Source organism: Balaenoptera ricei, chromosome 2, assembly GCF_028023285.1.
Source record: "Balaenoptera ricei isolate mBalRic1 chromosome 2, mBalRic1.hap2, whole genome shotgun sequence".
Classification (NCBI taxonomy): domain Eukaryota; kingdom Metazoa; phylum Chordata; class Mammalia; order Artiodactyla; family Balaenopteridae; genus Balaenoptera; species Balaenoptera ricei.
The window spans coordinates 41,693,817-41,708,415 of NC_082640.1; the positions used below are offsets into that span (position 1 = coordinate 41,693,817).

The window sequence follows — 14,599 nt, forward strand, 5'->3', positions numbered from 1 at the left end:
AGGGCTCCCAGCAACAGGGCTGGCGTGGAGCCCACATCCTGCTACCCTGGCAGCTTCCCATCTTCCCCATTAGCTCAAACCACATGGAGAAATGAGAGCAGGACGAATGAGACACCTTCTTTTTTTTCCAAGTGTGTTGGAGTCCACCCAGGAAAAAAGCAGGGCAGGTTGATGAAAAGCCTAGGCAAGTGTTCCCAGCCTCTCCACTGTGTACTCAACTGGGGAAATCATAAAAACCAGAGTCATCTGAACTGCCATTTATAGTTTACAAGCACTTTTCAAATGGGTTCTCTTAATCCTGGCACAAAGAGCTGAGCAAAGTATTTTTATTGCCTCCCTTTTACAAATCTAGAAATGAAGGCTCAGAGAGGTTGAGGGACTTGCCTGAGGATTTACAGCTGGTAAGTGCCAGAAATGGGGCAGGATCCAGTTCTTCCTGTCTCTCACCTGTGCTCTGGGCTGTGTCCCCCCCATTCACCCAGGCCCTCATGAGTCAGTCTGATTTTCTGCCTCAACTAAAATGATAAAAGTCAGGGACTTGGAAAATGTCTGGGTAGAAATCTGATTCTCATACTTTCAGGACAGAGATAAGTCGGGGTAGGAAAAAAAAGAATCAGTTACTCCTTTCCCATCTGTACAGGAAAAGATAATAGGCAGAAAACTGATATTTCTTAATGATCTAGTTTATTTCGTCATTGTGGCCCAAAGAGGCAGAAGTGGTGATGTTCTGGAGCAGGGGGATTTCTACTGTCATATCATGGGGATATTGTCACCCCTGTGCTTGCTCTTTCTGGTCATCTGATCTCTCTTTCTCCCTTCCTTTGGCAACGTTCTGGGGTGCTTCTGAAAGATACGGGAAACTCATATCCTGAGCTCACGTTCTGCTCAGACATAACCACTGTCTTCCACAGAGGTTTGAGTAGCAGTACAAAGCCTTCGGTCTCTCACCATTGTGCACAAGGAAAGGAGGATTGGCTTGAATCCCTAAGACCTTTGGGATCCCCGATCAAAAGCACTTCAGCTAAGCCCTTCTCAGAAACTCTGCCGGGTTTAGTCCATGGGGATTGGGGATGGGAGTGGGGCATGAAACCCATCATGAAACATCATTCCACGGCATAACTGCTCCGGGTTCTCTTTTTTTAAATTATGTCAGGGTTCTGACTTCTATTTTCAAGACAGAAACCAGGTTCAGGCAGGCACTTGGAGAGCGCTGGCTCAGGGCTCAGCCAGGAACCCAAGTCAATTCCACCACCAGATTCTGAGATCAACTAGAGCACACAGGGGAAGCGTGTTCTGGTTATTTTAGTGTTCTAGTTAATTGGGAACTAAGTAGGGCATATTGAACATAATTAAATCTTTCTTTGATGATTGAGAATCTTGCAATGCCCTGGAACAATCATTCTAAATATCAATTAGAAATCCCCACGGGTAGGAAGACAGGAGATTGAGTTCATCCTGCAGTGACTTCCAGGCCAAATGCAGATTTATTTTGAGGTCCACTCCCACCCCCAACACTCCTAGCCCAGAGGCATTCTTGCCTCTGATGCGTCGGATAGAATGAGTCAAAGACACTAGGTCCAAAGGATATTGAAGTTCTTTGGTGCTAGTCCCAGTGCCCCTATTAATTTGTTAAGTGACCTTAGGAAGCTTCTGAGACTCAATTGCCTTATCTGTGCACTGGAAGGTTGGATTTATTGGTTCTTCAACTTTTTATGGATATACATTTCCTTAAGAATTCGAGCAAAACTAAGCTTTTCAAAGCTGGGAAGTATGCACGTAAGTGCAAAACATTTACATTCTAAATCGGGGGCTGAGGGTCATGGAGACCCTTGAAGCCCATCCTCTTATGATACCCGTCCATGGACTTCAGGTTTAAAATCCTGGAGTAGAAGATCTCTTAGCTCCCTTTGAGCCCTGGCATTCCCTACATCTGGTTCAGTGCAAGCATCTACCCAAGTCTATAGAGCAGGGGTTCATTGACTTTAGTTGCACTTTGAGACCACCTGGGGAGTTTTCAAAGCCCCAGTGCCCAGGTTGCTCCCCAGATCAATTAAATCCGAATTTGGGTAAGCGGGCGTCAGCATTTTTTAACACCCTCCGGGAGTTTCTAATCTGCAGACAGGTTCACAAACTAATGCTCTGGGGTAGGAATTCTCAAAATTAGGAGTGAATAGAATCACGAAGAGGGCAAGGCAGATTCCAGGGCCCCTGCCCCTGGTGACTGCGGTTCCTTCCGGCAGATCCCGCCTGAGAAGATGCGCTGTTAGCGGGCATCTTAGGTAATTCCGACTCAGACTACTCTTTGGGAACTTGGTAACACCCATTCAGCAGAAGCCCAGAGGGGTCCTCTGCCCCGCTGCCGCTTTCCTCCTAGGCAGTTCTACGTACCCACCCCCAAGTCTCCTGCCCTGCTCAGGGAGAACTTGAACGGGTTTGCTTTTGCCAAACGGCTTTTTTCTCCATCTTTCTCATCTCGAGCAAACCTGGATCTTTTCGCCTGAGTATCTAACCCCACCAGGTTCAATAATTTAAGCAGAGCACTCCTCAACGCCGTCAGGTTTAATATTTAAACACCATAGCATCACTTAGGTCAGCCTCAAGGTGAGAGCTGCTGCTGACTCCGGTGTCACTGCTGTTTAGCAAACCAGGCCACTGGTGCCAGAGGGGACTGCGGGGAGAGCCCAGCTCCGAGGCAGGCCCGGCCCGCAAAGACCCAGCCGGCCGCGTTCTGCAGCTCTCCGCCTCTTCCTACCTGGAGCGTGCGTAGCAGGACCCGCAGCCCACTGGCTTCTTGTTCTGCCATCACCTCCTCGGGTCCGGGGGGAATCGGCTGCCTGCGGCCAGATCGGGGCTGGAGAGGCAGCGGCTTGCCAAGCTGACCTCGCTGCCCGGCTGGCGGGAGACTGCTGCACGGGGTGGGGGGGAGGCCTCAGCTGCACATGCTGCCGAGTGTGAAGTGACCGCACTGTAACCCTAGCCCTGGGCCCAGGCGCGGGTGCCCCCCGACTCCCGCTGCGGGGATTAGGTGAGCCCCGGCCCGGGGAGGGCCGAGCATTTGGGCGCGGGGGTGGAGAGGGCCCCGGCGTGAGTCACTGACCCACCTCCAGGCCCACGCAGGAACCACCCTGAACGGCTGACAGACATTCCCAGCTGACCTGGTCAGACTCCCGGCAGAGGATCGCTCGGCCCTCCCCGCTGGTCCCCGGCTCCTTTATTTTGGTGTGTTGCTGGCTCCCGGGTAACAAGAGCCTGGAGAGCGCTTGCACAACCGTGGCCTTGCAGGGCACAGAAGCCCAGGGCTCCCTGAGGTCCCAGGCTTAGGGACTTGGAGCTCTGGATGAGAAGGAAGAGAACGGCTCTGGACGTTTTCTACTAACCGGGTCCCTTATACTATAACCCTATCGAGGTGGTACTATTCTTATCACCCCTGACCCTCCTTTTACAAATGAGAAAACCCAGGCACAGAGATGTTAAGCCACAGGAGCAGAGCTTAGGAGTGTATGCCCGGCCTCCCATAGGTGAACTGGTACCAAAGCACCAGCACTGACCATTACACCATCCTGCCTCTTGCTGCTGCAGACGCATTGATCAAAGTAATGAGGGCTGGGAGCCCCCTCCCCTGCTTCAGGGAGAGTGGATGCCCTGGCTGATTTCCTCCAGACCAATGCAGGATCCATCATCTCTTTCTCTGTCTTCTGCTCGGAATGCGTCAGAAGAGCTTTAGTGGCTATTTGGCCACCTAGCCCCCTTCCCCCTGTCAACACCTAGGTGTCTTGTAGTCCTTTAGGTACTGGCTTCTCAGAGTGCGGTTGGAGCATCACCTGGCAGCTTGCTAGGCTCCACCCCAGAGCTCCTGAATCAGAATCTGCATTCTCACAAGATCCCCAGGGGATCCATAGCTGGTTAACAAAATTACTAGAGGATTAAAGTTCAGGAAGCCCCGATTTTGACCACATTGATGACATGGCCACAAACAGTCCATGTGTTCGATGCCTGACAAGTTTTGTCCCTATCACTAGCACGCAGCAAGCTCCAAGCACAGTTTTCGCGTGTGAAATTGGAGAGTGAGCTCATTGAAGTTCATGACTGACAGAGAGCAAGCTAGGCAAGAGGGCCTGGACTCACAGCCAACACCCCCGTGCAGAGTTCAGGGAGCTTTTGTGAGCTTCAAAGCATCCAGCTGGCAGCTGCCCAAGCCCGTTGTGGTGACCCAGGAAAGGGAGTTTACATTTCCTGATCCTACTTGGCTGAAATGTGCCCAAGTCAGGAGACAGACAGCATCTCAGTTATTCCCTCTCAATGCTAAGCCTGACAAGCCCTCAAATTCAAGGACGAAATTCATGTGGTTCCTGCCCTCCAGAAACTTACACTCTTAATGGCTTTAAATATGAAGACCTTCCATGCAGGGAATGGACTATAAAATCTCATGTTTATGGAGCTTGGGGGGTGGGGAGAGTTGATCCCTACACTTCCCACCACCTCTAATGACAGGAGGGAAGAAATAAAGGCCCCCTAGGGATTTCTTCCTTCTGTGAGGTGTGGAGCTTTTCAGGGTACACATTCTGTGATCCTTTAAGGTCCAGAGATGCAGGGAGGACTGAACTGTCCCATGTCATTACCTTAAGGGCAGATATCCATGCCCCTCGGCTGCAGGATAAAGAAAAAAGAGAGGGAGGAAGGAAAAATAAAACCTCCCTTCCAACATATATCTCAAAACTAGTTTAAAGAAGAAAGCTACCTGGGGGGAGGGATACATTGGGAGATTGGGATTGACATATACACACTACTATATATAAAATAGATAACTAATAAGAACCTGCGGTATAGCACAGGCAACTCTACTCAATACTCTATAATGGCCTATATGGGAGAAGAATCTTAAAAAAAAAAACAGTGGATATATGTATATGTATAACTGATTCACTTTGCTGTACACCAGAAACTAATACAACATTGGAAATCAACTATACTCCAATAAAAATTTAAAAAAAGAAAAAGAAAGAAAAGAAAAGAAAAAGGAAAAAGCCATTTTGTAGTGAGAATTCACAAAAACAACCTCTGAGGACATAACTAAAGGCACTTTTGTGGTCACAGGCCCTTACGTTAGCATTGACGTAAAATCGGCCCCATTTGAACAGGGTCTCTTGGTTCAGCTCGCTGGAATTGTGTAGGGCAGAGGCAAAGTGAAAACATTTATACATAAAGGGATCACTCTCTTCTACTCAGTGACCCCTTTCCCCTGCAGCACGATGAACCCTATGTTCAGTAAGAAATAAGGCAAGGAGTGGCTCCCTCCGTCTCACATGCCCAGCTTGGAGGCACCTCCCCATCACCCCTGACAAAGCTCCATCTTCTGGGGGGTCTTCACCCACTTGCCCATGTGGATACACATGGACGCCAAACAAGGAGTAAAGGGTTGGTTTTGCCCTCTGATTTTCTAACGAAATTAGGTCTCGCCTCTAGCTTGTTTCAGCTCTCCATCATACCTTTAGCACATTCCTCTCTTGCTCCGCCAACACTTACACCACATCATTGCCCCGTAGAGACCTTAGCAACCCTGCTCCCCTCTCCAGCACAACCTCCTTTACTCTCAAGCTTTGAGAAAACCCCAGCAGTGCCCCCATCCAAACCTCCCTCTCCTGGATTCTGTCTTAGTGAGACTCCAGTTCCATGAGTGGGCTGATTTATTCTGGCTGGAGTATAAACGAGTGATAGTAGCTTAGCGTGCACATCCCCATTAGTATTTGAATTTCAGCAGGGACTTTCCTAAAAGGCAGGAGCTGATACCCAAGCTTGGAATCCTCCTGGGCAATACAGGTATCCAGAGTAGACTGAAATGAGTGCTCACTACCCACATGGGGTAGCCAACAGGGGAAGGTCTGGCCCTAGGGAAGGTTAGGGAGGATGCTACTTTGTGTGGAATAGAAAGACCTTCTTACTTTCTTCACTCCATACCTTTTGAAGAAGGCATTTAGGGAAACTCAGATAGAACTCAGTCCTCTGGCTTCAAAGAAAGATACATTTAATGTGGTCCAGAGATTCCTGTTGCAGTTTCAGGAGGTCTCCAACACCACCTCCTGGTCCAGTAATTCACTAGAAGGACTCACAGAACTCAGCAAAGCTGTTATACTACAATTATGATCTATTATAGCAGAAGGATACAGATGAAAACCAGCAAAGGGAAGAGGCACACAGGGCAGGGTCCCAGAGAGACCAGGCATGAGTGGCCTGTTATGCTCACCCAAGACGTTGTGGGGACAATGCTTACTTCTCCCAGCAACAGTGGGTTCCAACACGCACAGAGTGTTGCCAGCCAGGGAAGCTCACCTGAGCCTGGCTGTCTAGGGATTTCATTGGAGGTTGGTCATGTAGACATGACTGACCTTAGTCTCCAGCCCCTCCAGAGGTCAAGCTGACACCATGTGGCCCAAGGTCCCCACCTAAATTATATTGTTTACACAGTCTATCTAGCGTGGCCCAAGTCCCCCAGGCAAACAGACACTCTTCTCAGGCATCACATTCCAAGGACTTAAAGATCACCTCTCAGGAGCTGGGCAAGAGCCAGAACTTTATTTGCACGAGGTTAATCCTTTACTGCGCACCTGCCCTCTTCGCCTATAATCTCAGGCCCAAGAATCTCATAATATCTCGTGAATAAGCTGGAGAAATAAGCCCCGGCCTGTATAATTAGGAGGACCAAATAGCTGGTAGAATGTCAGTACTCAAAGAGTGGTGATTAATAAATTGGTGCTGATTCAGAGGGAGTTTCCTAATAGCATTCAGAGAGTTCCCCTGGCTCTTCCTATTCAACATTTTTTCTCAATGACTTGGATGAAAATACAAACTGCAAGCTTATCAGATTTTCTGATGACATCCAATTGAGAAACATAGAAATATGTCAGATTACATAGTTGGGATCCAAAAAGATTTCAGCAGCCTTGAGTGATGGACCAGATCCTACAGGATGAAATATAACAGAGCCAGGTGGACGCTCCTTTCCCTGGATCCTCAACACCAACTGTGCAAAAATAAGGTAAGATACTTGGCAAAGCAGTGTTGAACATGGAAAGGCTTGGGAGTTTAGCCAGAGGGGAGAACTATATGAGTGTCAGCATGGTCCCATATCCCAAAGTGTCTTTTCAATCTAATGCCATCATCTTTAGAGGGGGATGAACGTTGTATCTGTAACCAGGATGGAAGTGAGGCTGCACTGAGGTCCCACTTGTGCAGGACCTCAGCACAGCCCCTGGCACAGAGGAAGTGCCCATCAATGAGAGCTATGTGTTATTATTATGGACATCACCAACAAAAGGGTCATAACCACAACAGAGGAGACCCTAGTCCTGCTCAACACCGCTTGGTCTCTAGATGCATGACAGCTGTCGCCAAGGCTGGAAAGGATGTGGAGGAGGGATGGGTTCTGAGGGCAAGAAACAGAAGCAAAGGGAGGAGCTACGAGGAGCCTGATCTGGGGCAGGTGCAGAACTGTCCTGAGCTGGTTCAGGCCAACGCGAGGGGCTATTTCCCTGCCCAGCAGGGACTGAAAGACCGTTTGGTCAGAAGGTTCCAGAGGGAATTCCAGGACTGGGTGACTTTAACAGGCCCTCTGTTCAATGACTTGATAGGGTGAGGAGAAAGAGAGGTGTTCCCCGGCTCCAGGTCATAGAGCCAGGAGATGGCAAAGCTGCAACTCATTCTCCCTTTGAATCTGCCCTTTAGAATGTGGCCCACTGTCCCAGGTGGCACATGCAATGATTTGGTTGGAACTCGGATAAACAGTTTACATTTCAACAGATAGGTTGTATCTCAGACTGTATTGGAAGAAATATCTAATTAGCACAATAAACCATGTTTTCTCAGGTATTCATTCTCATGATAAAGATTAAAGTTTAAAAGTGAGTCAATGTTCAAAACTATAATTCAAAAACATACATGCACCCTTATGTTCATAGCAGCACTATTTACAATAGCCAAGACATGGAAACAACCTAAATGTCCATCAACAGGTGAACAGATAAAGAAGATGTGGTATATATATACACAATGGAATACTACTCAGTCATAAAAAAGAATGAAATAATGCCATGTGCAGCAACATGGATGGGCCTAGAGGTTCTCATACAAAGTGAAGAAAGCCAGACAAAGACAAATATCCTGTGATATCACTTATATGTGGAATCTAAAACATGACACAAATGAACTTATCTACAAAACAGAGACAGACTCATAGACAGAGAATAGACTTGTGGTTGCCAAAGGGGAAGAGGCTGGGAGAGGGACAGATTGGGAGTTTGGGATTAGCAGATGCAAACTAGTATATAGAGAATGGATAAACAACAAGGTCCTACTGTATAGCACAGGGAACTATATTCAGTATGCTGTGATAAACCATAATGGAAAAGAATAAGAAAAAAAATGTATATATGTATAACTGAATCACTCTGCTGTACAGCAGAAATTAACACAACATTGTAAATCAACTGTACTTCAATAAAATAATTTTTTTTAAAAAAACGGAGTCAACGTTAAGAAAAACATTTAGGGAATAGTACACATGGCTCCCAGACACAGCAAAAATCTAGAGGGAGGAAAGTTAATAGCTAAAATTATAGAAGGATCACATTGCTCCACGCTTCCTGTCTAATATTCAGCTTAGATGATCTTTTCCCTAATCTTATAGTGAGACCAAATCTCCCTCAAATAATAGCTAACACCCTCCTTCCTCAGACACATTTTAAGCTGATTAGTATAAAGATTTACCCAAGCCCACACATGTGACCAGTCTACCTATCATGGTGATTTACATATAATGTTACTATCTTTAAGCTTTCCATTTCATGCTGTGGTTTTCTTCATTTTCACTTTCCTGATTTTTCCTGCCCCATCTCCAGCACACACGTGTGTGTACACACTGGTGCCTGCACACGCAGACACACACATTGTCTGCAACCTTCTGCCAATCAGAACAAGGCTGCCTTGACAATACATCAGAGAGTTGATTGCCTGTCCCTACTGCCTCTCAAAAGATTTCCTTCACCTTCTAATGCATGAAATGCCTAAGGGGGATGGGTGGGAGCAGAGGAGAAGAAATCTGGGTCCAAGAGCTGGTGTTCTGTGTACATTGGCTAATGGAATCCTTGTCCAAGCCCTTTGAGTCAGATATTATTCCCATTTCCAGATGAGAAAACTAAGGTTAAATTACATAAGGGTGTTGTTTAGGGATTTGATCCTGGGTCCATCAGCCCCCATGGCCCTGCTCTCCAATGAGAAGAGAGGTTGGAGGTGCAGAAGTCCAGGAAGGGAAGTTCTCAGTGAATTTACATTCATAAATGACAAATGTGGATTCTTTCCTGAGCATAGAGGAGAGTGTAGGTAGGAGGAGGGCGTACCCTGCAGTGAGGGTGTGAGTGCAGCCCCCAGGAGTCTTAGCTGATCTAGAAAGACATAGTGACCTAGATGCACACGAATACAGGTACCTCAGGCAGAAGCGGAGGCCTGAAAACAGACTTCCTTCCATCACTCAACCTGGGACCAGCCCTCTGACAAGCCTCTCTCCACGCTAAACATGGAACACCTGGGATCAAACTTTTGCTCCCTTGCCTGTTAGCTATGTGACTATGGGAAAGTGACCTAAACTCTCCGTGCCGCGGGTTTCTCGTCTGCTAAATGGGGGAATGATAATGCCTACCTCATAGGGTTGCTGGGAGGATTCACTGGAATAGCACAGTGTTCTTAGCACAGTGTTTGTCATCTAGTAAACCCTCTGTACGTGCAGATGTGGTTGATATTATGATGATTATGATTACCTTTGTTACAGATTCAATAATACCTACCTCAAATAATTGGTGGGAGGATTACATGAGCAAAAATATGTGGACATGACTAATGTAAGGTGATGAATGATGGAAATTATTACGCACTGATGCACTGGACTCCTGCTAATTTAGAGGGTACCGAGCAGAGGAAGTGACTTGACACCCATATTTCCACCCAACGGAGAAAACTGTTTTGAGTTCTCATCAATCCTAAGCGTCTCTGAAATGAACTCCCATCACTATAAGACACCTACACAACAGCAGGCACCAAAAAAGCCTGCAGCTGCCCGAGCTCAGATACCAGACAAAGCAAAGGAGATGCAGACAAGATGTCAGCATCTTTCTGGCTGGAGGGATGGAGAGATGCAGCGCCACCTACCATGGACAGGGGCCCGAGGCAAGCCAAACCTGCAGGAGACATGGCTTCAACAACACTGGGTATTTTGCCCTTCGAGCAAGGACTAATTCGGACATTAGAGGTGAGGGATCTGAAGCAGCAGAGCCATCCCAGCCACCACCAGACCTGGTGACAAGAGCAGCACAGGACATGATAGAGTGAGGCAGAGAGAACATCTCCAGGCAGCACCAAAATCAAGACTGTTCTCCCAGGTGTACAAGTGAGGAGATACTACCCTTTGAAATGGGGAAGAATTGAATCTACTCTATTCTCTATAGAGTGTGTGCTATACAGCTCTGTCAAAGATTGTATATTGTTCTCAACTGACCGTGAATTGGGCCATTTTTCACCAACCCATAAACAATCAGAGAACTATTCAAATATTTTCAGTCTGGACCACTTCTTATCTGGCTATTGGATTCTGGGGCCCAGAGTGGACAAAACAGGTGAGTGACCATCCTCGCTGAATATTTCTGGCACATATTTGGAGCTCAAAAATAACAATAAGATGGCTTCCCTTAGCACTAGGAGGACATTGACCACCCCTCCCTCAACTTAATTATCAGAATTCTTAGTCCTGTCTGTCCAAGACTGAAAGACACTCATCACTAACTTTCCTTATCTGTAAATCCTGATCTACTAAATGGGGCATCCAGGTGATAACTGAATTCTCCTGCACTGTCTTAGAATGTTCTTCCCTTCCTTCTCGTTGATGTGCAGCAAAATCCAGATCCTTCAGGAACTATGGGGAGGGGTGGGATACCAAAGCCATACTAGAGGATCTGCCTTTCTAGAAGAGTGAAGGGGGTTTCAGTGGCAGCTGATTTATCCTCCTTCTCTTAATATTGCTTTTCCTGCCCCCACCCCAGCCATGCATCCCCACCACCCAAGTCCCCACCCCTTTACCATTTGGTGTGGAGTGATAAGGATTATTATTACAATTAGGGTAAGCTAACCCAGGAAGGTGACTATGTAATGGTCTGCTTCCACAGGGAGTTTCTTGTGAACTAGGTAAAGCCTTGCTTTACAATGTGATCTTTTTAGACAGGCTCAAGGATAATTTTGCCTGGTTTTATGTTGATTGTGTTTTCCGTTAGAAAAGAATGATAAGCATTTTTAAAATCTTCCAGGGGCTTCCCTGGTGGCACAGTGGTTGAGAATCTGCCTGCCAATGCAGGGAACACGGGTTCGAGCCCTGGTCTGGGAAGATCCCACATGCCACGGAGCAACTGGGTCCGTGAGCCACAACTACTGAGCCTGCGCGTCTGGAGCCTGTGCTCCGCAACAAGAGAGGCCGCGATAGTGAGAGGCCTGCGCACCGCGATGAAGAGTGGCCCCCACTTGCCGCAACTAGAGAAAGCCCTCGCACAGAAACAAAGACCCAACACAGCCATAAATAAATAAATAAATAAATAAAATTAAAAAAAAAAATCTTCCAAAGTTTTCTCAGACAGACTTTTCTTAAGTTATTCCAGAACCCCAAAGTGATGTTATTGCCACAAAAAGGATCACTGGTCCCAGTAGCAAATACATGCTAGTTCAATTGAGTTATTTCTATTAGAAAATGTTAGAAGGATAATTGGCTCTGTAATAGTCCCTATTGTTTATTTTTTTTTACTTCATTAATTTCTGCTCTTTATAATGTCCTTCATTCTACTTACTTACATTGATTGTATTTTTCTAGCTTCTTAAGGTAGAAACTTAGATCACTGACTTTAAGTTTTTCTTCTTTGCTTATATAAGCATATAAATCTATAAATCTCCCTCTATGTACTGCTTTAGCTACATCCCACAAATTTCCATGTGTTTGTTCATTATCATTCCATTCAAAATATTTCTAATATTTGGCATATGTGTTATTTAGACATGTGTTGTTTAATATACAAATATTGGGACTTCACCAGAGTTTCTATTATTATAAATTTAATTTCTGGTTAATTCCAGTATAGACAGAAAATGTATTCTAAAAGATTGTAAATTTTCAGTCTTTTCAAAGTTTTTAACACTTAATTTTTGACCCAGCTTTTGGTCTATCTTGAAGAAAATTTTGTGTTTATAAAAAGAATGTGTATTCTGCAGTTGTTGGATATAGCATACTATAAATGTCAATTAGGTCAAGATACAGTATTGTTCAGATCTTCTATATCCTATGATTAAAGATTTATCTATCTCTACCTTTAGTTCTGTAAATTTTGCCTTCATGGATTTTTAAGTTCGGTTAATAGGCAACTACACATTTATAATTGCTATGTCGTTCTGATAAATGGACCCTTTTATCTTAATGAAATGTCTCTATCTTTGGAAATACTCTTTCTCTTAAAGTCTATTTTGTCTGATATTAATATAGTTACTCCAGCTTTTTTATGCTATGGTTTACTTGGTATAGCTTTTTTCATCCTTTATTTTCAATCTATCTGTTTACACTTAACATCATTTCTTATTCAAAAAATATACTGGTGTCTTGCTTTTTTATTCAGCCTGACAATCTCTGCCTTTTAATTGGAGTGGTCCACTTACAGTAAGTCCCCTACATACGAACCTTCAAGTTGTGAACTTTCAAAGATGCAAACGTGCATTCGCATGTCTAATCACATAAGTTAGTTCACTTGTCTGGTGTACATTGCCACATGCGTGCATCTTCTATAAGTGGTTGTGCTTTTGTGTACTTCACTGTACAGTACTATTTCTTTGTGTTTGTTTTTTATGTATTATTTGTGAGAAAAGTATGATAAACCTATTACAGTACAGTACTATATAGCCAATTGTACTAGTTGGGTACCTAGGCTAACTTTGTTGGACTTACGAACAAATTGGACTTACAAATGCACTCTTAGAATGGAACTCATTTGTATGTAACGACTTACTGTATTTACATTTAATGTAATTCTTGATATAGTTGGTTTTATCATTATGCCATTGTTTTTCTCTTTGTCTCATCTCTTTTTGTTTCATCCACTCCTCCTCCTTTTCTGCCTTCTTTTGGGTTAATCAAACATTTTTTAGTATTCCATTTAGTTCTGTGATTGATTGGCTTTTCAGCTCTACCTCTATGCGTTATATTTTAGTGCTTGTTCAAAGGACTACTTTATGCATCCTTGACCTTTCACAGTCTGGCTGGAGTTTATATAGTACCTCTTCATGTAAAATATGATAACCATGTAACAGAATAGCTCCATTTGCCTTCCACTGCCTATCCTTTTGATATCGTTGTCATAAATAGTAACTCTATATTTGTTATAAATCCCACACAATATTTATTTTGCTTAAGACAGTCATGTGTCTATTAAAGAAACTACGAGAAGAAAAAGTATATAGTCTTTTATATTTATTCACACACTTACTATTCCCAGTGCTTGTTATTCCTTCTTGTAGATATGACTTTCTTTCAGGAATCATTTTCCTTCCACTTTCTTTCAGGAATCATTTTCCTTCCACTTCCATTTTCCTTACAAATTTCTTCAGCATTTTTGAAGTTGTAATCTACTGGCAACAAATACTCTCCATTTTTGTTTATTGGAAAATGCATTTATTTGCTATCATTTTTAAAGAATATAGAATTCTGGGATACTGGACTGACAGTTTTTCTTTTTTCCTTTCAGCACGTTGAACACATCATTCTGCTGTCTTCTTGTCTCCACTCTTGTTAGAGAAGTTTGTCATCATCTGTATCAACGTCCCGTGTATGTGATGTGTCACTTTTCTTTGACTGCTTTCAAGAATTCTTCTTTCTCTTTGACTCTTGGCAGATTTAATATGTAATACCTAAATGTGGCTTCCTTTATGTATATCCTGCTTGATTTCTTGAGTTCCTTGAATTTGTAAGTTTGTGTTTTCCACCAAATTTTGGACACGTTTAGCATTATTTTTTCAAACATCATTTCTTTCCTCCTTTCTATTCTCCTTCTTGGACTCCAATTAAATATATGCTAGATCACCTGATATGGTACACCTGAGGCTCTGCTCATTTTTGTCAAGCCATTTTGTCTCTGTCCTTCAGATTAAATGGTTTCTATTAATTTTCCAAGTTCACTTACCTGTCATCATTTTAAAATTTCAACTAGTTTAATTTTACGGTGTAAAGAATCCATCAGGTTCTTTTTTTATACTTTTCATTTCTCTGTTATTACCCATCTGTTTGTTCACTGTGACCATGTTTTTCTTTAATTTCTTAAGCATATTTAAAATAGATGCTTTAAAGTCCTAGTCCACTCATGCTAATATCTCAGAATTAGTTTCTATTGATTGCTCTTTCTCTTGGCTGTGGAATACATTTTTCAGTTTCTATACATGTCTAGTAATGTTTTACTGACTGCAAGACATCGTCATTGAGATATTGTGGAGATTGTAGATTCTGCTATTAGAAGGACTCTTGGAGAGCATGTAGTCC

At 44.1% G+C, this 14,599-nt stretch overlaps 1 protein-coding gene across 5 annotated transcripts in view; it reads right to left on the reverse strand.

Moving 5' to 3' along the window:
- The window catches only part of AGBL1 (AGBL carboxypeptidase 1), an 805,162-nt gene extending 802,042 nt beyond the window's left edge, over nucleotides 1-3,120 (reverse strand). For all 5 annotated transcript variants that reach the window (XM_059912528.1, XM_059912527.1, XM_059912526.1 and 2 more), the window contains exon 1: nucleotides 2,753-3,120. In XM_059912528.1, coding sequence (XP_059768511.1) covers nucleotides 2,753-2,803 — 51 coding nt within the window. In that variant the 5' untranslated portion in view covers nucleotides 2,804-3,120. The remainder of the gene's footprint in view (nucleotides 1-2,752) is intronic.
- Nucleotides 3,121-14,599: the final 11,479 nt, after the last annotated feature.